Source organism: Solanum pennellii, chromosome 4 (assembly GCF_001406875.1).
Source record: "Solanum pennellii chromosome 4, SPENNV200".
Classification (NCBI taxonomy): domain Eukaryota; kingdom Viridiplantae; phylum Streptophyta; class Magnoliopsida; order Solanales; family Solanaceae; genus Solanum; species Solanum pennellii.
This window is the reverse complement of record NC_028640.1, coordinates 3752099-3774611: the sequence shown is the minus strand read 5'-3', so window position 1 is coordinate 3774611 and position 22513 is coordinate 3752099. Positions and strand designations below refer to the sequence as shown.

The 22513-nt window shown below is 31.2% G+C and overlaps 2 protein-coding genes across 2 annotated transcripts; one reads left to right on the top strand and one right to left on the bottom strand.

Annotated features, from left to right (window-relative positions):
- Positions 1-5044: 5044 nt before the first annotated feature.
- On the top strand, positions 5045-7325 carry LOC107017241 (ABC transporter G family member 6-like). Its single transcript, XM_015217508.1, has one exon. It carries the CDS (start codon positions 5104-5106, stop codon positions 7246-7248), a length of 2145 nt encoding a protein of 714 aa, XP_015072994.1. The 5' UTR covers positions 5045-5103; the 3' UTR covers positions 7249-7325.
- Positions 7326-14702: 7377 nt separating this feature from the next.
- On the bottom strand, positions 14703-17170 carry LOC107015851 (ABC transporter G family member 6-like). Its single transcript, XM_015216271.2, has one exon. The coding sequence runs from the start codon at positions 17057-17059 to the stop codon at positions 14891-14893; it is 2169 nt and encodes a 722-aa protein (XP_015071757.1). The 5' UTR covers positions 17060-17170; the 3' UTR covers positions 14703-14890.
- Between the last annotated feature and the right edge of the window lie 5343 nt (positions 17171-22513).

The window sequence follows — 22513 nt, the reverse complement described above, 5'->3', positions numbered from 1 at the left end:
TTATCTTGTCATCCTTATTCATGAATCTCCACCATACTTTGAGGAAGGGATCGAAGACGGTAACCATTCTTGTTTTCAAAGGCTCGTGTGTCGGATCCATCCTACAAAAGTAGCAGACAAAGATTAGTTAACCCCCACCCCACAGACAATAAATTATTTAAAAACACATATACATCCTTCAATCAACACGTAAGCATGTTGTCTATTTTTGGCAATTTAAGCCAAGTAGACACAGGGTGGGCTTCTAATGGGACCAACACGCCTTGGGTGTTGGGTCATCTTAGTTCAAATGCTCATAAATTCGAGATTTGGCTTGGCTCTATGCTAGTTTACTAGAAGTGACTTTTGAAAAAACCGTGAACCCAAAAGAACAATTTGGGCTGGAACTCGCGACAGTCATTGGACGCATGATGAATCAATAAATTGCAGCTAATTTCGAAAAAGGGTGAGTATAAAAAAGTACGGCTGCGGTTTCGCAAATCGTCCTTTAATATACTATACATACATCAGTAATATGCCATGATATGCAATGCCAGTTTATAATTTAAGCAATTTAATCACATATAAATAATTTAATAATAACAATTAGTCAAAATAGTCAGATCTTTTTGGTTAGAACTTAATAAATCCCCAGCAGAGTCGTCATTTCTGTTTCACGAAAAAATATATATAAAGTAAAAATGACTAAGTTTCAAAAAATCGATTAATCTTATGATTTAAGAGAAATCGACTTTCCAAATCACAGAGTCACCACTTAATTTTTTAGTAAAATCAAGAAAACTTAAAATTGTTCTTTCAAAAGATTTAAAACAGATAAAAATCAATTGAAAAGGGTTCGAATTTCAAATGTACATTCCGAGAAGGTGTTAGACCCTCGGAATGCCCGCTAACTCGCGGTTGACCGACGATTTGACTAAAAGACCTTTTGAAAAATTTCAAATTTTAATTAATTAAAGGAAATTTATTTTTTATTATTATTTACTTAATACTATCTAATTTGATTTTATCTATTTATTTTTCTTTCTCTAATCATTTTGCTAAGGTGAAATAACTAGAGGAAATCATTCTTAAGGTAATAGATTCAAGTGTTAAATAACAGAAGACCAATTAAAAGATAATATATATATATATATATATATATATATACACACACACACACACATTAACTTTTGGACATATAAAGTAAAGAAAGATAGCTATCGCTGGGAATTAATTAAATTAAAACTGAAATTCAATAACGTTAGTCAATCAATATAGTAAAAATATTGAGAGAGGAAGTAGTTAAACTTGGACTTTGGCCCATATTTTCCTTCATTTTCCTGCTTTTCTCTTTTGGGCCTTGGCCCATGTCTCACAAAATTCTGCAGGGAACTCAAATAGGCTTTGGCCCCATTTCCCTAAAAAATCTGAGATACTTTTAAGATATACCGCTGTATATGACGCGTATCCAGCCTGTTTTGAACCTTCCGAAACTTGTATTGTATCTAATTTTGTATGCTGTATTTTCTGATCTGCATTTTCACGTTTTTGCACCTGTTTTTGATATATTTCATCTGTATACCAGTGTATATATCTAGTATATCAATTGTTTTAGGCTTTTTTGGGGGCTGAGAAATGAATTTTCAGCAGTAATATTCCCTTGATGGAATTAAAATGAGTCAAAGCGAAAGAAAATTAATTCACTAAGGCAAGATTTACGAGACGAATTAACTAAAACTAAAATACGAGCTTTCAAAATTTAACGAGATGAAGTAGTTAACATAAATATAAGCCAAAGACTAGAAAACGTGAACTAACAATTTAGACAAAATCAATTTTAATAATGTGTTAAGTAAAATCGAAATCCTTTTGAGACGATTTTCGAATATTTAGAGTAAACTAACTATATATAGAATTATATAAGAAAAATATATTAGTTAAACCATAACAAGATAGACTAATAAATTTAACTATAAACTAAGGCTTCGAACTACAAGTTACTAAAACTAGTTTAATAAGTCTTTAATAAAACTAAAATATTTTGAGATGATTTTCAAATATTTCCTAAAATAAACTAACTATACAAAAACAATAGAGAAAAAATATATCAGTTCAAACTATAAAAATCGACTAAAAAGACTTGAATAACATTTGAATCTTATAAAGTCGACTATTTCAATTCGTTAGGAATTTGAGAAACTCGTAAATTAATTATTATCGGGAAGGATTAAAATTTGGGTGTCAACAGACATGATATTTTATCTTTGGGTTTCATTCCATCTGAAGCACACAAATCCCATTTCAGCAGCCCATTTCAATATACAATTTTTTTTTTAAGAGTGAAAACTTACAGAAAATTTCCCAAATAATTCTTCAAGATTTCTTTGAAATCTTTCAATTTGTAATCATTTAACTTTTATGAGGTATTTGCTTAGTTTCCTCTTAACTTTTTAATGTCATTTTAAATTTATTTTAAGTTATTTTTAATTTTATCATACATTCTAAAAAACTAAAAATGACTTAAAATTACATTTGACCAACCTTTAAGTCAATCCTAACATACTCAATGACCTTTTTAAGCCAATATTATCCAACATAAATGAGTTGTTATGTTTTTTTTTTTGTTACACCAAAAGATAATATCTTAAATAGTGTTCAAAGTGCAACCAAAACATGTTATTGAAAATACATATTCACAGGGACTTTAATGTGTAGTGTAGAACCAAAGAAATTTGAATCCAAGAAGCTTTGGTTAAAAATGAAGTATTTATTACTTCACTATATTTTTGTTGGTGACTTTTCTTAATTACTCAACCATAATGCATGAAAAAATAATAATTTATGGAGTAATAATTAATTAAATTGGGGTGATCTGACTTGTTTGAACAAATTAAATCATTTAATTGAATTGGGGTGATTTGACTTGTTTAAACAAATTAAATCATGTTGCTTTAGTATAATCCTAATTATGCATCCTTTAAGGACAAAGAAGTGGTACCCAAGATACCATTTAAAAATTTATAATAAAATAATTCAATTTTTCCCATATTTTCCTTTCTCTAAGCTTTATTATTTATAACAAATCCTATACTTCACATTTCATTCATAACCACATGGGATAGGGTACTGAACCCTGAAAATGCTCTGAAAGGCTTGCATTATATAAATTTAAAATTATATAATATATATGTAAAAAAAGATTTTAATTTAAATCGACAAATAGTGGTGTTGTTCCATTAGTACTAACAAAAAATCTAGTGTGATTAACATGTATCAAGAAACTAGATACACGAGATACATGTATCTACTGTGATGCATTTCAAATACGCAGAGAGATGATGGGGAGGTGAGGGTGCGAGATTTGTCTATGTATCCTACATACATGCGAATCTACTAAGATATCGTATAACTAGAACAAATTAACATAATTTTGTACATGTATTTGAAGGTACCAAAATCTGGTAAGATTCGTAATTTTACAATATAATGTGCATTTACGTAATCAACTTATATGCTAGTGAGATGATGCAAGTTACCCTTAAATAAATAGTTTTGGCCCATAGGTCGATCCCGGTCCGACCCTCATCAAATCTCAAGGGCCAAATATTTATATGAGTTCGTCTTATAAACCCTAATTTCAAATGGGCTTAAAAAATTTCATTCCAACTCTACCCAATAAAGAGTTAGGTTGGGTCAGCCCCATGGAGTAAGCCCATTTTGACGGCTCTAACTACATGCAATAAGCTATCAAAATTAATCAACTATATTAATTTAAATTTACGTCAAATAAATAATAATGAACATGCACCAAATATATAATTTTTTGCACCAATCACGCAGTTAGAAGTCACTAATTGAAGTAATAAGATTCATGTCAAAGTAGAAGATAATCTTCTGGCACATAGATCACATGTATAACGTGTGCTATGAAAACAATTTTGATCACATGCACCCAATGCTTCTCTTTAAATCAATTAAATTATCAAAATTCATCGAATCATCTAATTCAGATTCACGTTATATAAGAATTACAAGTCTAAAGTCTAATTAGAAGTTTCCAAGCAAACAAACAAAAAGTCTGGTCCTCAAAAACTTTTGGAACACAAATCACCTACTCAAATAAAAGCATTCCCCAAAGCGTATGGAAACATTAAAAGAACACACCAACAATTGTGAAGCTCATATGAATCAAAAAGTAAAAAATCATATCAATTTAAATGAAATTATACTTTCTTTGTTCAATTTTATGTAACACTTTTCGTTTTCCCAGAGTCAAACAGTTCTATTTTAACAAGATGTTTGCGTATGGAAACCTTCAAATTTTTTGAAATGAAATGTATATATTTGTCAACTATGTACCAGAGTACTATAAGTCACAATAATTGATAATTCAAAATGTTAAAAGAATCTATGAAAACTTTATAGTCAAAGATAGACTTGTTTAAATCTCGAAATGCGAAAAATATCACATAAAATGAGACGGAGAAAATAATATATATATGTCATATATTTATTGAATTGATACAAATATATCAGAGATGAGTAATTTTTTATTTTTTTATTTTTTGATAAAAGAGGTGATCGGTGAGAAACTATAGTTTCTTTGCTAACAACCGATCTATTTCAATATAGGCAAATTAAAACTAACACTTCCACAACACATGCATGTTAGAGAAAGAGTGTTAAGTTTAAAACACTCCCGTTAGGATCTTTTCGCTCTTAACTAAAAATTTTAAATTTAAATTTTAAGTTTGATTTTTTATTTATATTAGAAAAAAATGGGCGCACAAATTTAAATTATGTAAGACTTTAATACGAATACTAAAATACTGTAAAAAAACATGCATAATATGTTGCGTCTAGGATTTAAGTTTAGTTTGATGTATAAAGAGACGTACGCAGATTCAGAATTTTGGAGAGATAGATACATACACTACTACAAAAAGATAGATACAAGATATAAATTTGACGGGTTCAATTTTTATTTCTTTTAATTAAATAGTAGTAATAAGTTTTTTTACGTATATAACTATGCTTTTTCTTTTCTTGTTCCATGCACAACATTTTATCATTCAAACCGTGAAAGCGAAAAAAAAACATATAGAGCTTTGATATATATAAAAAATGTCAAAAATTGTAGCTCAAAATGTTTCACCGGTAAGAGATTGTGTACCTCTTTATGATCGGAGACAGACGGTAGAAATGTCTTCGCCGGCGTTTGCTCAGTTGTTGAACAACGTCGGAGATCATGTCACCGGCGACGAAACTGAAACTCCAGTTCACCAAGTTCTGACGATGCAGCCGCAGAACTCTATTCCGTTTGTACTGTCATTTAGCAACCTCACATACAGCGTGACAGTTCGCCGGAAAAACATTTTTCCGGCAATGTCCAGGGGCTGGACAGAGGAAGAGCCGGTCACGAGGACGAAAGTGCTTTTACATGATATATCAGGGGAGGCGCGTGATGGAGAGCTACTCGCAGTGCTCGGCGCGTCTGGTTCGGGGAAATCGACGTTGATCGATGCTTTAGCTAATCGAATTTCGAAAGATAGCTTGAAAGGGGAGATGAAATTGAACGGTGAGAAATTGCATACGAAGTTGCTGAAAGTGATATCGGCGTACGTAATGCAAGACGATCTCCTTTATCCGATGCTTACAGTTGAAGAAACTTTAATGTTCTCAGCAGAGTTTCGCCTTCCACGAACTCTATCGAAATCGAAGAAGAAAAGTAGAGTTCAAGCATTAATCGATCAATTAGGACTCAGAAACGCCGCCAAAACTATAATCGGCGATGAAGGCCACCGAGGAGTCTCCGGCGGTGAAAGACGGAGAGTTTCGATCGGAATCGACATCATCCATGATCCGATCATCTTATTTCTCGATGAACCTACTTCCGGTCTCGATTCCACCAGTGCTTTCATGGTGGTTAAAGTTCTTCAACGAATCGCACAGAGCGGAAGTATTGTGATAATGTCGATTCATCAGCCAAGTAATCGAATTCTCAGTTTACTTGATCGATTAATCTTCTTATCACATGGACAAACTGTTTACAGTGATTCACCGTTCAATTTGCCCCAATTTTTCACGGATTTTGGTCATCCAATTCCAGAAAACGAGAACAGAACAGAGTTCGCCCTTGATTTAATCCGCGAACTCGAAGGCACACCTGATGGAACAAATAATTTAGTTGAATTCAATCGAAAATGGAAAAATTCTTCAACAACATCGACAATATATGATCTATCACTAAAGGAAGCAATAAGTGCGAGCATTTCCAGAGGAAAATTGGTTTCTGGTGCTGCTAATCCTACTTCTATGGTTCCTACTTTTGCAAATCCAATATGGACCGAAATGGCAGTACTGTCAAAGCGTTCATTCACAAACTCATGGCGTATGCCGGAGATTTTCTTCGTCCGTTTCAGTGCAGTAATGGTCACGGGTTTTATCCTCTCAACCATTTTCTGGCGGCTCGACAATTCCCCTAAAGGCATATGGGAACGCCTTGGTTTTATAGCATTCGCAGTGTCAACAACTTACTATATATGCGCGGAGGCGTTGCCCGTTTTCATTCACGAGAGGTACATTTTCATGAGGGAAACAGCTTACAATGCTTATCGGAGATCATCATATTGCCTCTCTCACGCTTTGGTTTCGCTACCATCATTGATAATCCTCTCTCTATCGTTCGCAGCCCTGACTTTCTGGGCTGTTGGCCTAGACGGTGGAGCTTCGGGCTTTTTGTTCTACTTCTCTGTCATTCTAGCTTCAATCTGGGCCGGGAATTCATTCGTCACTTTCCTCTCTGGTGTCGTTCCTCATGTCATGATCGGTTACACAATCGTAGTTGCATTACTCGGATACTTCCTCCTCTTCAGTGGATTCTACATGAATCGCGATAGGATCCCATCTTACTGGATATGGTTTCATTACCTCTCGCTCGTGAAATACCCATATGAAGCAGTGTTGCTGAACGAATTCAAAGACCCCACGAAATGCTTCGTTCGTGGGGTTCAATTGTTCGATAACAGCCAATTGGGGGATTTACCGAATTCAATAAAGGAGAAATTATTGGACAATATAAGCGAAACATTGAACGTAACGATAACAAGTTCCACTTGTTTCACAAGTGGCGCAGATGTATTGGTGCAACAAGGGATAACTCAACTGAACAAATGGAATTGTTTGTGGGTAACAATTGCGTGGGGATTTTTCTATAGGATTTTATTTTATTTCACTTTGTTATTGGGAAGTAAAAATAAAAGGAGGTAAAAATAATAAGCTAGACATAATATCATAATAATATATTCGAAGATACTTTTGAATATTGTATTTTCGAGAATTCCATCTCAAGTATCCATTTAGATTCACCTTCTTCATAATAGTACCTCCAATCCATCTTTTGTTAATCTTAAATCCATCATGTTTTTATTTTTGTTTCTTATCGATGATCAATATTTGTAATGAGATTCTGAATAACATAAATTTGCCATTATTTCCATACTCAAGCACGACTCGAACACAAAATCTTTCATCTAGGGTGTCAACATGCATATATGTTTTAAACTTACACTCTTTGTCCACATGACTAGCACTCCACTCTTCTCCAACTAAATTGCAAATATTTCAACATGCATATGTTGTTGATGTGTTAGATTTAATGTGCCACACACCAAGGTTCTCCCGTTTTCTCACCAATCAAAATTTATTCACACTCGATATTTATATTTACAAGTTAACCCTGCAATTGTGCTAACTTTATATTTTCATATTTTTGAATTTGCGCTCGGAAATTCCTCTTGTACGTAAAACGATTCCCTCTTCAAAGCTCGATCGTATACCAAATTTCTTATCAAGAAAAAAAATATGAAGCTATATTAATTTTGGTGGTGTTTAACATATTTTCTATGCAAATGTTACATTGTTTTCTAATATGTTCTTATTTTGGTAGCCTGACTTCATTGCTTTTTAATACTGTGGAACAAAACATTTCTAATGCAAGAAGGAAATTTTGGTTCTTATAATTTTTATGCATATATTACTATCTTATCTGTTTCAATTTGTTTATCGCATCTTTTTTTTTTAGTCAGTTTTTTTTTTTTTGATAAATTTTTAGTTTCTCATTCTCCACATGTATCATTTTTAAGATCATAAGATTAAAAGTTATTTGATCAATTATAGTATTCTATATATCTTGCAGTATAGCAATTAGCACGACAAATATTCTTTATTTTTTAAATTTGTGTCTAGTCAAAACTGGACATATAAATTGAAACCGAGCAAGTATTATACATCGAATCCTTTTGGCTTCTTAGTGTTTTTACTTAATTTATATTTTGACTTTCTTTAATTAAAATCCTCTATCCATGCATGCATTTTCATCCAAGATTGTGTCGAAAAATCTCATTTTGAGAGTAAAATGTTCCTTATAAAAAGCGATCCTTTTTTTAGTAGTACTCTCGAATATGAAACCTTCATAATGAATGAATACTTGCTAGCTATCACGATTGTTGGATCCAATTAGGTTATAACTATTGCTCAAATTAGAGTTTGGTTTGATTAATTGGTTCTTCAATTATATTTAAGATGATCGTCTAGTTAATTAAATTAGGTCATGGTAAAGTATTTCCTATGTTCTATTTTTCAATTAAGAATACCAAAAAATGTTTTTTTTGTTATAAAATCTAAGCTCATAAGAATATAATCATAAAGAGAAGAAGACAAGAGAAGTAGATGTAGGAGAAATTTCTTCTTATTCAAGTGTATGTAAGTCTCATATGTAGATATTACAATAGTGAATGAACAACCCTATTTATAGAGTGAGAAATCACTCCTAAGGTCACCATATTAAGTATCATAATAAATAGATACATTCTTATCCAAAAAGGTTCATGTAACCTAGTGAATATGAATGGTTGTTCATGTACTAACTTTATGGACTATCCACTTATTCAATGTATTTATAACATTTCCCCTTGGATGTCCATAGATATTGTGCCTCGTTAAAACCTTAATAGGAAAAACCCTGTGGGAAAAAATTCTAGTGAAGGAAAAAGAGTACACATATCTTTTGATACGCACTATTTGTTGCCTCATTAAAAACCTTGCCAGGAAAACCCAGTGGGAAGAAACCTCGGTCAAGGGAAAAAGAGTGCAACGCGTATTATACTCCCCCTGATTAAAACATCACTTAATTTCTTGTGATGATGTCTCCAATCTTCGTTCATTGTGGTTGGTATATTCTTTTTCAAAGAAAAACCACACATTTCTTGAATATGGTGTGTCATTTATCTCAACCAGACGCACTTTCGACTTGCTTCATGGAGGACTTTTATTTCTGCATAGCAACATTTGCTTCATTGATCGCCAGGATATTATTGTGCCTCCACATGCAAACACATAGCGTGCTTGAGATAGAGCTTTATGCGGATCAGATAAATATTCTGCATCTGCGTAACCAATCAATTTTGTCTTGGATTCCTCGGAATAGAATAAAACCATAACTATGGTCCTTCGAGGATATTCAATCATGTGCTCAACACCATTTCAATGTCCTTTTATCGGGGAGAAACTGAATCTTGCCAGTAAATTTACTGCAAAACAAATATCTGGTCAAATATTGTTAGTAAGATGCACTAGTGCCCTGATTGCACCAAGATAGAGTTTCATCACCAAGAAACTCTTCATCCTTCTTTTGAGATCAAACTGAATCATCATTTATGTCAAGTGATCTCATAATCATTGGGGTACTCAATGAATGCGATTTATCCATATAAAATTGCATCAAAACTTTTCAGTGTATGTGCACTGTTAGACAAATATTTCATTTGTCAAATTATCAATCTGTAGGTCAAGACAAAATTTTGTCTTACCAAGACCTTTTTATAAAAATACAAGGACAATTAGGGTCATTCTTTTGTACCCTTTTTCTTCCTTGACTATTTCAATCCATATAAGGATTCTTGAAGCTTTATTGAAAAAGTTTCTTTCAAACTCTTATATGCTTCAGACACCTCGATTGTTTCAAGGATTTTCATATAACCTTCATTGTCTAGCTAGACATTACAATTATTCATTACATGCATTCAAGTTTTTCATATGTTGCCAGATCAAAACAAACCTCATTGCATCCACCAAAGGAGAAAACATCTCCAATAATGTCAGGATTTTTGCGATAAACTTTTATGTCCCAAGGCACAAACCGTATTTGATATCTTACGGTTATACTATCGCATAATAATTTATTTGTACCCCACTGACATTATACCTTGATTTATGGACTACCAGTCCAAAATGTCACTTTTCTAAGTGAAACAAAATATACTTGAATTGCATTTTACTTGGCCAACCATTCATCTGTCCACACTATATGACAGATTTGAATTCAAGATCCTCGTCAACAATTTATATCATTGAGCGCTACCTCATATCAAAGATACCGTCGACGGTTATTTGATATCGATTCCAACAAGACATAACTTATCGAGATCTCTTCATTTTTCATTATTTCAGGTAGCTGAACCTTTTTCAAGATTTTATGAAGTGTTACGTCAATGTGCTCTTTTATAGCACTTGCCTCATTATCATGACCATATTGATCATTTGCTCCTTCCTTCTTCAAGGAATTTTATATTTGGAATCGATTGGTCTATTACGCTTCCGGCGTATCATAGACTCTGTCCTTCAAGGACTTCACATTGGAGCATTTGCAGCTGAATTATATCATAGGGTCAGTGCATTCATCTGGCAACTGATTTGCAACATTATGCAACTGAATTATCCCTTGAACTTTAAGTTCACATATTTATTTAACGAGGATCTAGATAATTCATAATTAACCTCACACATAATTTTCAGCTGTCAATCATCTCTCCCCCTAATGTTAGAAAATCTAACATTCATTCCAACCTTATTTGGAAGTTCATCTTTGTGCGTGGTGGAGCAATTAAAATCATAACCGCACATTCAACATTTTAGATGAAAATTATATGGTTCCTGACCCTGAACCAATTTTAATGGGGAAACCTTGTTGGTTTGATGCATACATGTGTTGCTACATGTTAAATAAAATTATCTCATACCAAATCTTATTTGGGAGTTTTGTTCTCATAACCATGATTTAGCTATAATTGGAGGCATACAATTTCTGCTAAATCAACCAGCATTATCAATATAATTTCATAGTTTGGAACTGTGCTCTTAATTTTAACAATTCGAGCAAACAACCTTACAAAAACCAATTTGTAAGTTGACAACAAAATACATGTGACCATCGCATAGATGCATCAATCATATAGTTGCAAATGATCCACATGACAGGTGAACGGGCCCATATTCACCCTTTTATATGTTCCAAAAATTTTAGGGGATTACAATCCCAACCTTAGCTGGTACAATGATCATTTTATCAAGAGAACAAGCAACACAAGAGAATTCTTGAAGAATCTTTATTTCTTCATCATATAAATCACCTGAATTCTCAATCACGTTTGCATCACATTTAATCGGAATGGTCAACCAGTCATGCCAACTGATCTTTATTTTAGTACACTTATAATTTACTTTTACATGTGATTTCATCAGCATGTACATGTTTGTATGGAACAAACAAGAGGAAAAGTGGGGTAATCTTTTACATAAACATTTATAACCCTCTTCGGTTGTAGTGATTTATAGTCTCAATATTTATTTTCAATTCATCCGAAACTTAAAAAGTTTCTTTTGAGAATTACTACAACCCCAATATTATTCCTCTGATAATAGCACAACTCGTTAGAGCTTGTAATTAATTTTGTGTACTATCACATATTGCATGACACCATCCCTATGGTGAGCATCTCCTTCAAGGAGGAAATTATATTATTATTGTCATGGTCAAAATCATTACGAGCAAGACGTCTTTCTTGCTTTACTTTTGTTGTACCATAGGTACACAACCAATGACAAATTTGTATTGCCACACAATAATGACCACAACCCTTATAGGCAAGAACTATTTCTTTCTTTTGCCCTTTCGGTAGTTCATACCATAATGAAGTATAAAACGTACAATACAATTAGCCATTTCTGCCAAATAAAATTTATTTCCTCTCAAATCTCCCGTACAGATGAGAAGTGACATATATCATTTTTTCTCAAACCTTCCATAGAGGTGAGTTGTGGCATAAATCCAACCCATAATGATTTTATCACATTTAGACCCATTCTCTTATAGAATGGTCGAGCATGCACAATACTCATCACAAGTCACATTCTCTTCAAGGAATGGACTAATAATTTATATGTACTTCATAAATTTGCATTATAAGCACATTGCCATGACTTTAAAATTCATCATATTTCCATGACACACCTCAACATCACTTTGGAAGATTAAGTGTACCATCACTTTATCTTCTTGTATCATGATAGAGGATTTGTAAACTTGACAAATTATTGGGTTGACAACATTCACAAGTCTAATGACCTTTCATACCATTTTGATAATGAAAACTGCCTTCACATTTCGAAGGACTATTTGGAGAACCCACAGTGTTCTTCCTTTTATAATTACCACAATGATGACTATTATAATTCCGTCCCTTCATGCCTTTTTTTCATATCGTTAATCATTTGTCATCTTTCAGACTAACTATTTACTGCTACCACATTCATACGATAGAATGGAGCAAGTGAACATGCGATTTTAAAATTATCATATGTTGCTACCACATTCTTTTCAAGGAATGGAGCAAATTCAGTAAGACGAATTTCAAGACTTTTCATCAAAGCCTTAGTCATCATTATATTATCACTATGGTGCATTGACTCAAACTTAATGTCTTATCCATATAAGGCGTGTTACGCCATAATTCTATGGGACTTGAACCCAATCACGGTGCATCAAAACTTTAATTGATGTCTTACCCTTTTGGTGCGATAGAACTTGAACCTATCGTCTTATCCTCAAATACTTTTTATTATGGTGCATCCGGACTTTAACCTGATGTCTTACCCTTTTGGTGCGATGAAACTTGAATCCATCGTCTTACCCTTAACCAACGGTATAATAAGCCGAAGTAGAACATGATTTATTATTTGAGTCTTTCAAAACAATCAAAATAATATTCAAACTCATGCTATTAAAATTTTATACCTTCTTCATTTAAGATGTTTTGTATTGCATGTCATATTCAACCAATAGTAGTATATGTCTTCGGTTCCTGATAACTATTAGTGACTGAACACTATTTTATTCTAAATCATAAAATATTTTAGAAAATACATACCTGATTTTATGCATATAATACTTTGATCTTCATAACGAGATCAACCAAAATATGAGCTAAAGAAAAACAAGAACTCACTCTCAATTGGATAGAGTCTCGTGCTGATAACGTGTTATAAAATCTAAGCTCATAAGAATATAATCATAAAGAGAAGAAGACAAGAGAAGTAGATGTAGGAGAAATTTCTTCTTATTCAAGTGTATGTAAGTCTCATATGTAGATATTACAACAGTGAATGAACAACCATATTTATAGAGTGAGAAATCACTCCTAAGGTCACCATATTAAGTATCATAATAAATAGATACATTCTTATCCAAAAAGGTTCATGTAACCTAGTGAATATGAATGGTTGTTCATGTACTAACTTTATGGACTATCCACTTATTCAATGTATTTATAACATTTTTCTCTTAATTAAGAGTGATATATTAATTTATTGCAATTATACCTTTATCATTTAGTAACTATTTTAAAAACTTATTAATATGGAGTACCGTTTATACAATGTATAATATACTGTCAAATGTCAATGTATAAAACTTAAGGGGCTATTTAATTGATGAGATTATAAAAATAATAATTTCGAAATAAAATATGAGATAATTATTTTATTCTATATTAGTTACGATCTGTCTTACAAATATTGATTAATCTCAAAATTAGACCTAAAACCCGACTTCAAAAATCAATAATATGTAATAAATTACGAAAAGAAAAAGTAAGTACTGAAATTATCTTTGAGTACATTACTATGATATTTCGCCCTTTTGGTTAAAATAAAAATTCATATACCGTTTTAAAAATTTTTGTTAACATTTTAGACCTTTTATGCTACGAACTCTCAAAACTTCTCCTTAATGAATTAATACGACAATGTACATCCTTTTTTCAATAGTTACTAAAAGTAAATATAGGTATATAAAAAATCCTTTTTTTTTCTTGAATAATTCATAGTAACTATCTCTTAAACAAACTTCTCCAAGTTTAAATAATGCCCAACATTTTTGAATTTAACTATCAAGTTTGTTGAAATTAATATGATCATTTTTCATCATTTTTGAGCTTGCACCCACTTTTTTTTCTTTTTTTTTTTAACTAGATGTATATATTAACTTAACACATATATTTGTGAATTTGAAATGTTTTTTAACTAAGTAACTAGGGATACACGCATGGTGCACGAAATATACGCGGATCACACGATAGGCACATGTAATACATGCAAAAGCTAGTTTATTAAATATATTTGAGGTCTTTTATTAAGATTTAACTTTTATGCCACAAATTCCATTGAGCTGATTTATAAGACAGGTAAATAAAATAATGAATAGTTAAAATATGAAACTCATAAAAATATTATTATTTTTTACTATTAACTCTTTAAAAACTATACAATATATAGTCATATAACATATCTTAGAAAATGTGGGGGCAAAAGAATTAAAAGCCCATTCATCAAGCCATGAAATTATAGCCATGCAAGTTCTATTAATTTTTCAAATTGCAATAACACCTTTACACCTAAAACCCAAATTTATAAAACCAACTTACAATGAATTACCAACAACAACAACAAAAAAAAAAGTAGTATTAAAAAGTTTATCTTCAATAACATTATTATAATATTTATATCTAACTTATTATTACCTTCTTTTATTTTTACTTCCCAATAACAAAGAAAAATAAAATAAAATCCTAAAGAAAAATCCCCATGCAATTGTTACCCACAAGCAATTCCATTTGTTCAGTTGAGTTATCCCTTGTTGCACCAATATATCTGCACCAGTCATCACACATGTCGAATTTGTTATCCTTACGTTCAACGTATTGCTTATACTGTCCAACAATTTCTCCTTCAACGAAATCGGAACATCCCCGAGTGGGCTGTTATCGAACAATTGAATCCCACGAACGAAGCATTTCATGGGATCTTTGAATTCGTTCTGCAACACTGCTTCATATGGGTATTTCACGAGCGAGATGTAGTGAAACCATATCCAGTAAGATGGGATCCTATCACGATTCAAGAAGAAACCACTGAAGAGAAGGTAATACGCGAAAATTGCTACAACGATTACGTATCCAATCATGACATGAGGAATGACACCAGACAGGAACGTGACGAATGAGTTACCAGCCCAAAAGGAAGCAAGGACGACAGATAAATAGAAGAGAAAGCTCGAAGCTCCACCGTCTAGGCCAACAGCCCAGAAAGTCAGAGCTGCGAACGATAGAGAGAGGAATATCAATGATGGTATCGAAACCAAAGCGTGAGAGAGGCAATATGATGATCTCCGATAAGCATTGTAAGCCGTTTCCCTCATGAAAATGAACCTCTCGTGAATGAAAACGGGCAATGCCTCCGCGCATATATAGTAAGTTGTAGACATGGCAAACGCGAAAAACCCAATCCGTTCCCTTACACCTCTAGGGGAATCATCGAGCCGCCAGAACAAGGTGGCGAGGATGAAACCCGTGACCATTACTGCACCGAAACGTACAGCGAAAATCTCCGGCATACGCCATGAGTTTGTGAATGATCGGTTTGATAGTACTGCCATTTCGGTCCATATTGGATTTGCAAAAGTAGGAACCATAGAAGTAGGATTAGCAGCACCAGAAACCAATTTTCCCGTGGAAATGCTTGCACTTATTGCTTCCTTTAGTGATAGATCATATATTGTCGGTGTTGTTGCAGAATTCCGATTGTTATTTTTCCATTTTCGATTAAATTCAACTAAACTACTTGTTCCATTAGGTGAACCTTCGAGTTCGCGGATTAAATCAAGTGCGAACTCTGTTTTATTCTCGTTTTCTGGAATTGGATGACCAAAATCAGCGAAAAATTGGGGCAAATTGAACGGTGAACCACTGTAAACAGTCTGTCCGCGTGATAAGAAGATTAATCGATCAAGTAAACCGAGAATTCGATAACTTGGTTGATGAATCGACATTATCACAATACTTCCGCTCTGTGCGATTCGTTGAAGAACTTTAACCACCATAAAAGCACTGGTGGAATCGAGACCGGAGGTAGGTTCATCGAGAAATAAAATGATTGGATCATGGATGATGTCGATTCCGATTGAAACTCTCCGTCTTTCACCGCCGGAGACTCCACGGTGGCCTTCATCGCCGATTATAGTTTTGGCGGCGTTTCTGAGTCCTAATTGATCGATTAATGCTTGAACTCTACTCTTCTTCTTCGATTTCGATAGAGTTCGTGGAAGGCGAAACTCTGCAGAGAACATTAAAGTTTCTTCAACTGTAAGCATCGGATAAAGGAGATCGTCTTGCATTACGTACGCCGATATCACTTTCAGCAACTTCGAATGCAATGGCTCACCGTTCAATTTCATCTCCCCTTTCAAGCTATCTTTCGAAATTCGATTAGCTAAAGCATCGATCAACGTCGATTTCCCCGAACCAGACGCGCCGAGCACCGCGAGTAGTTCTCCGTCACGCGCCTCTCCTGATATATCATTCAAAAGCACCTTCGTCCTCGTGCTCCGCGGTTCATCTGTCCGGTTCCGGCGGCCGGAGATCGCCGGAAAAATATTTTTCCGGCGGACTCTCACGCTGTATGTGAGGTTACTGAATGACAATACAAATGGAATTGACTGCTGCAGAGGCAGTTCCATTGTCAGAACTTGGTGAACTGAACCTCCCGTTTCGTCGCCGGTGACATTATCTCCGACGTTGTTCAACAACTGAGCAAACGTCGGCGATGACATTTCTACCATTTGTCTCCGATCATAAAGAGGTACGCAATCTCTTACTGGTGATACATTTTGAGCAACAATTCTACTCATTTTTTTTTTTATATGACGAGAAGTTTGTCTATAGAGAAGAAAATAATTAAAAGTTAGGCCTCCAATTTAAACTAGTGAAGCTATTCATCTCTATAAAAGAGAAAATTTAAAAAAGAGCAGACACCCTACCACAGTTAGATTACGATCATAATTAGTACTACTACACTAATTAATGAAGGGTTGGTTATGAAAATAGATTAATTGTTGTATTCATGCATGCATGTGTTCTTTTCATTTAATATAACGGTGATAGTGTACGAGTTAATTTGGATAACTCAACTAATTTCATGAAATATCTGTCGCCTTTTTATTTACGTGTGTTCTGATAATACTTAGGGGGTTGGCTTGGCGGTTGCGAATAATACTTCTTCTATTTACTTTTACTTGTTTTATTTTGTTTTTGAAAGTCAAAATATTGTATGGAGTTCATAAATGCATTTATTGATCATCATATTAATATGAGAAAGACAATTGCAACTTATAACATTTTTAATATAATTTTTGAACGTTTAAATTTAAAATATTGAACAAATCGAATACTCCTTTTATTTTAAATTAATTAAATTGTTGAGGTGTTTCACATCTTTAAAGAAAAAAAATTAAGACATAAATTAAGCATAACTTTTCATTTTTACTATTATTGATTATTGTTAAATTTATGATTAATGGAGTATAACTTAACATTAATTATAATAAGTAAAGTAGGGTAAATTAAAAGAATATTTTAAAGATAATCGCGAATATTGAACAATTAAGTTTAATTTGAAAAACGAAAAATGTCTTAACAATTTAATTAATTTGAAATGGAGGGAGTACAATTTAGGTTCAAATTCTTTCGATTCGAAATAAGTTAAATTTTTTTATTTAACGCTCTTCGTAATAGAGTTAATTAGTTCACTAATCAAATAATCATTTAATGTGATTAACCTTTTAGTTTTCCATAGTAAAGTTAGAATTTGAAACGAAAAAAACGTTAATGTAAAAATGTAACTTCGAAAAAGAACTTCTTGAGCTTTAAATAAATTATTTATTTTAGATAGTTAATATAATAAAAATATTAAAAATTTATTTAATTTGAATTGAAAGTCAAAGCATTTCATATAAAATAAGAATATGTGTATTAAAAATGCGAAAATTGAACTAACTAATACAAAAAATTGTAATCTCTTTAATTTTATTATAAATACATATTATATTTTTGGGGGTTTATGGTTTAAGAGGGAGGATATATTATAAAATATCTTTGGAAGAATTTTAATACCATAAGGTGTGGAGATGACCTAAATTTCCTAATTTTTTTTTTTATCTACACATCTGGTTTTAATGGGGTAGGGGGTGGTAAGGGGTATGGGTAGGGACACATGGGTAGTTGTAACTTGAAGAAATTGAGGTTATGTGGTCGCAAAGGATGTTTTTTTTTTAAGTTTACCATATCGGGGTTCAATTATTTTGGATTTGCGTTATATAGGAGGATACTGATAAAGGGGAAACGCTTTTTACCAAAGATTTTTCTATGCCTAGAGTTTGAATTTAAAATTTCTGGTTAATAATGGATTGTAGTACCATTCGTAGGCAGTAACACTATAACAAGAATTATCATTAGCGGCAATTAATTCTTAATTGCTGCTAAATATTTATTTTTAGCGGCAATTGTCACTTTTTGTATATGTCCCTAAAACTTTTAGTGACATCGGTTTTAATGGCACTTAACTAATGCCGGTAAAAACTTTAACACTCTTTATTAATGTCAATATTTAATGCCACTAAAAGTTATTTTTGTTGTAGTGTAAGGATGGTCGTTTTTAGTTTTCTCTTTGGTGTTTGGTATCTATATTGAAGTCCGTCAATTTCAGATTCGCATTAAGTAGGGCCCATTCAGGGGAAGCACTCCTTACTAAGTATTTTTTATACCAGAGCTTGAACCTGGAATTTGTGGTTAATAAAGAAGCAGTCTCATCCGCTGCACCACCACATCTGTAGGTGGTAATGATGGTTTTTCCTTTTAGTTTTTCGTTAGGTGTCTAGTATCTGCATTGAGGCCAGATTATCATGAATTTGCGCCATCTAGGACCCCATCTAAGGGGAAGCACTCATTACTAAGGATTTTTTTTTATACTTAGAGCTCGAACTTGAAATTTCTGTAGGCATTAAGGATGGTTTTGTTTAGTTTTTCGTTAGATGTCTTATATCTGTATTGAGGTCCAACTATTTCGAATTTGTGTAACATAAAATCCCATTCAGGAAAAAGCAGTCCTTCCTAAAGATTTTTTTTATACCCCAAGCTCGAACCTGAAATTTCTAATTAATGAAGAAGCAATTTCATCTATTTCACTATTTTAGTAGCGGAAATGATGGTATTTTTAATTATGTAGACTACTGTCTGCGCAAGAAATATATGGGGAAAAATGCATCAAAGAGTTTCATAGATTTGGTCATAAAAATTACTTATTATTATTATTAAAAATATTTTTTTTAAACTTACTTGAAAATAATTATTCTATTTGGCTAAGAAAAATATAAAATTAAAACAATAACTTATAATTTGTTTTTGACTAAGTATTTAAAAACGTTTAAACATGAATATTATTTTAAATATCCTAAAAAGTATACCAAACCCAACTAACTCAATCAATTCTAAATAAAGTTAAAAATATATTTGAAATTTATGGCTAAATATTTGCTGAGTGCTTTTCTACAATAATTATATTAGAAAATATTTAAACATACATAACTACTATTTTGGAGTTGTACCTGTTTGTTCAAATTCATTGTATTTGTTTGCTCAAATTCGATACAGTATCGATCAATTTGCTTTATATTTATCAAATACGTTATATTTGTTTGTTCAATCTAGTTATATCAATCAGGGGCGGAGCCATCTTAGTTTAAGAGGGTTCGGCGAAAATTTATATTATTTATACATAGTAAAAATAAAATTTTATGTATATATAGTAAATGTAGAATCCTTTTGGATTACTTCATAATTTTATTTTCACAGATTTTGAACCCTCATACTTAAAATCCTGACTCCTAAACATGCATAATTATTTCTCCTTTTTTACACATTCCAATACATTAGTTAGAAAAAAGAGTTTAAATATGTATCTTAAAGAATAATTTCTCTTCATCAAATATTTATATCTTATTGAGACATGTATAATTTTTTAAAAATAATAATTATTTAAAAAATAATCTTTATATCTTTAAAATAATAAATAATTTGGGATAATTATTATATACTTCCTTTATTTTATATCAATTAAAATTTTAAGATTTTTTTTCATTATTAAAAATAATTGAAAACTGTTTAAAACTCAAGATAAATATTTGAAATTATTTTCGTATTTATCCTTTTATTTATTGGCGTTCTATATATTAAAATCGATGACTTGCACTATGTATAAAGTTATATTTATATTTTCACAAAAAGCGATTAGTAAAAATGGTTTAAAGTATGTCTTAAAATGTTTTTCTTAATAACTGTTTATTGTCTTACAAATTCAATTAATATAAAATAAAATGAGTAAAATATAATTAATAATTTGAGACTAAGAGGAATACATTTTTTGACAGGTTAATGGAACCTGATTTCTAAACTTATATTTAGTTTTAATTATCACGCTTTAATTGTTTTCTTCCTTATTTTATTTGTGAATAAATTGAACATTGTTGGCAATTTATTGTTGTTCATAATAATAATAATAATAATAGTAGTTGACTAAAAGAATTTATGATGCTATTAAATGATGTTGAACAAGTAATTAAGTTTTACTTTGCAAGTTAGGCAGCCCCTCCTCATTAATAAACCTAACAACCTCTTAACCACTTTTTATGTTTTAAAATAAATAATGTTTTTAATTTTTATACGACTTTAAAAAGATAACTTACTTCTAGAAAAGAAAAAATAATTTATTATTTCACTCCTAATTAAATGTTTTAAGAAAACAAGTATCTTTTTAATGATTTAAAACTCCATATATTAAAATAAAATATAATTTTGAAATAAAAAAAAATAGTTCTGCTTGATTATGTAAAATATAATTTATTTTGAAATGAAGTGAGCATTGCAAAACAATTTAACCACTGTGAATTCCCACATTTTTTTCATTATTTAAACCTGTCCAACACTCACTAAAATAAAGGTTATTAGTGACAATCCTTACCCATCTAACTATCATTAATATGATATTAAATGAATTTTACACGATATAAATTTAGATTAATTACACATTATATAGATGTGTGAGAATTTGTCTATAGCTAATTATTTTCAATTGTTCAGGTTAGTCGGAGTTGATAAATTTTTGTATATGCATTGTCTTTTTGTAGACTTTATCTGTTATTTTGTTCTTATACGTAAAATCTTTTCAAATATATTCGAGAAGAATTTTTACTTGTTCATTATATTATTTTAAATGTCCAATAATACTTGTATAGTTATAAAAATAAATAAATAATTATCATTTTATGTGTATTTTATCATTATTATTACATATTATTTAATTTTTTAATTACTTATATTTAATAAGGGTGATTTGGTAAAATATCCCTAACAGTTATGATTTCTTAATCTTTATGTCAAGTAAATAATGAATAACTATTACTGAACATATATTTATTTATGATCTAGATTAGAGTTTGGCCGAATGAAAACATCTCTCCGTTTGCTTTTACTTGTCATTTATTCCTAAAATAAATTTTGTTTTTTAACTTATTGTTTTTGACATATCAAAGAAAAAAAAATTAATTTTCTCCATATTTTACCCTCAATAAAACACATTTATTTTTCATAGACTAATACTAAACATTATTTAATAAAATGATTAATAAAAATAGACACAATGAACAGTAATATCTAGCAAGAACACAAATTTTTAGTCAACTAGCCAGCTCTAAAAATTAATGTTGCTTTTGCTCAATTTATAGCCAGCTCTAAATATATTTCTCCATTCAGGACACGCTGCAAAATACTTTCTCTCTCTATTTTTATTTATCTATAATATTAAAAAATTAATTATTTATTTTTTTTAATTTTAAAATAACTAAGTTGTTGAGACATTTTCATATTTCAAATTAATTTAATTGTTCAATCTTCAAGACTATTTAAAATATTTTTTCCATTTTACCTTTTATTTAAATTTTCTATATAATGAGTTCAAGAAACTTTTGTTACTTTGAATAATTCTACAATAATTAACACGGACAAAAATGAAAAATGTCTAATTTATATTATAATCTTTTTTTTTAAAGGGTGTGAAACACTCAATAATTTAATTATTTTGAAATGAGGGGATTATTATTTGTTTAATTTAGAAAATCAAGAGATAATTTTCAATGTTATATCTATTTTACCCTTAGTATTAAATACAATTCAAATATCTAATATACTTTTTAAAACATTAAATTTCGAAGGGTTATATAATAATATTATTCCTATTATTTATTATTTTATAG

What these genes read in the sequence shown, in the direction of transcription:
- LOC107017241 (XM_015217508.1), top strand. Translation starts at nt 5,104, where the DNA reads ATGTCAAAAATTGTAGCTCAAAATGTTTCACCGGTAAGAGATTGTGTA.
- LOC107015851 (XM_015216271.2), bottom strand. Translation starts at nt 17,059, where the DNA reads ATGAGTAGAATTGTTGCTCAAAATGTATCACCAGTAAGAGATTGCGTA.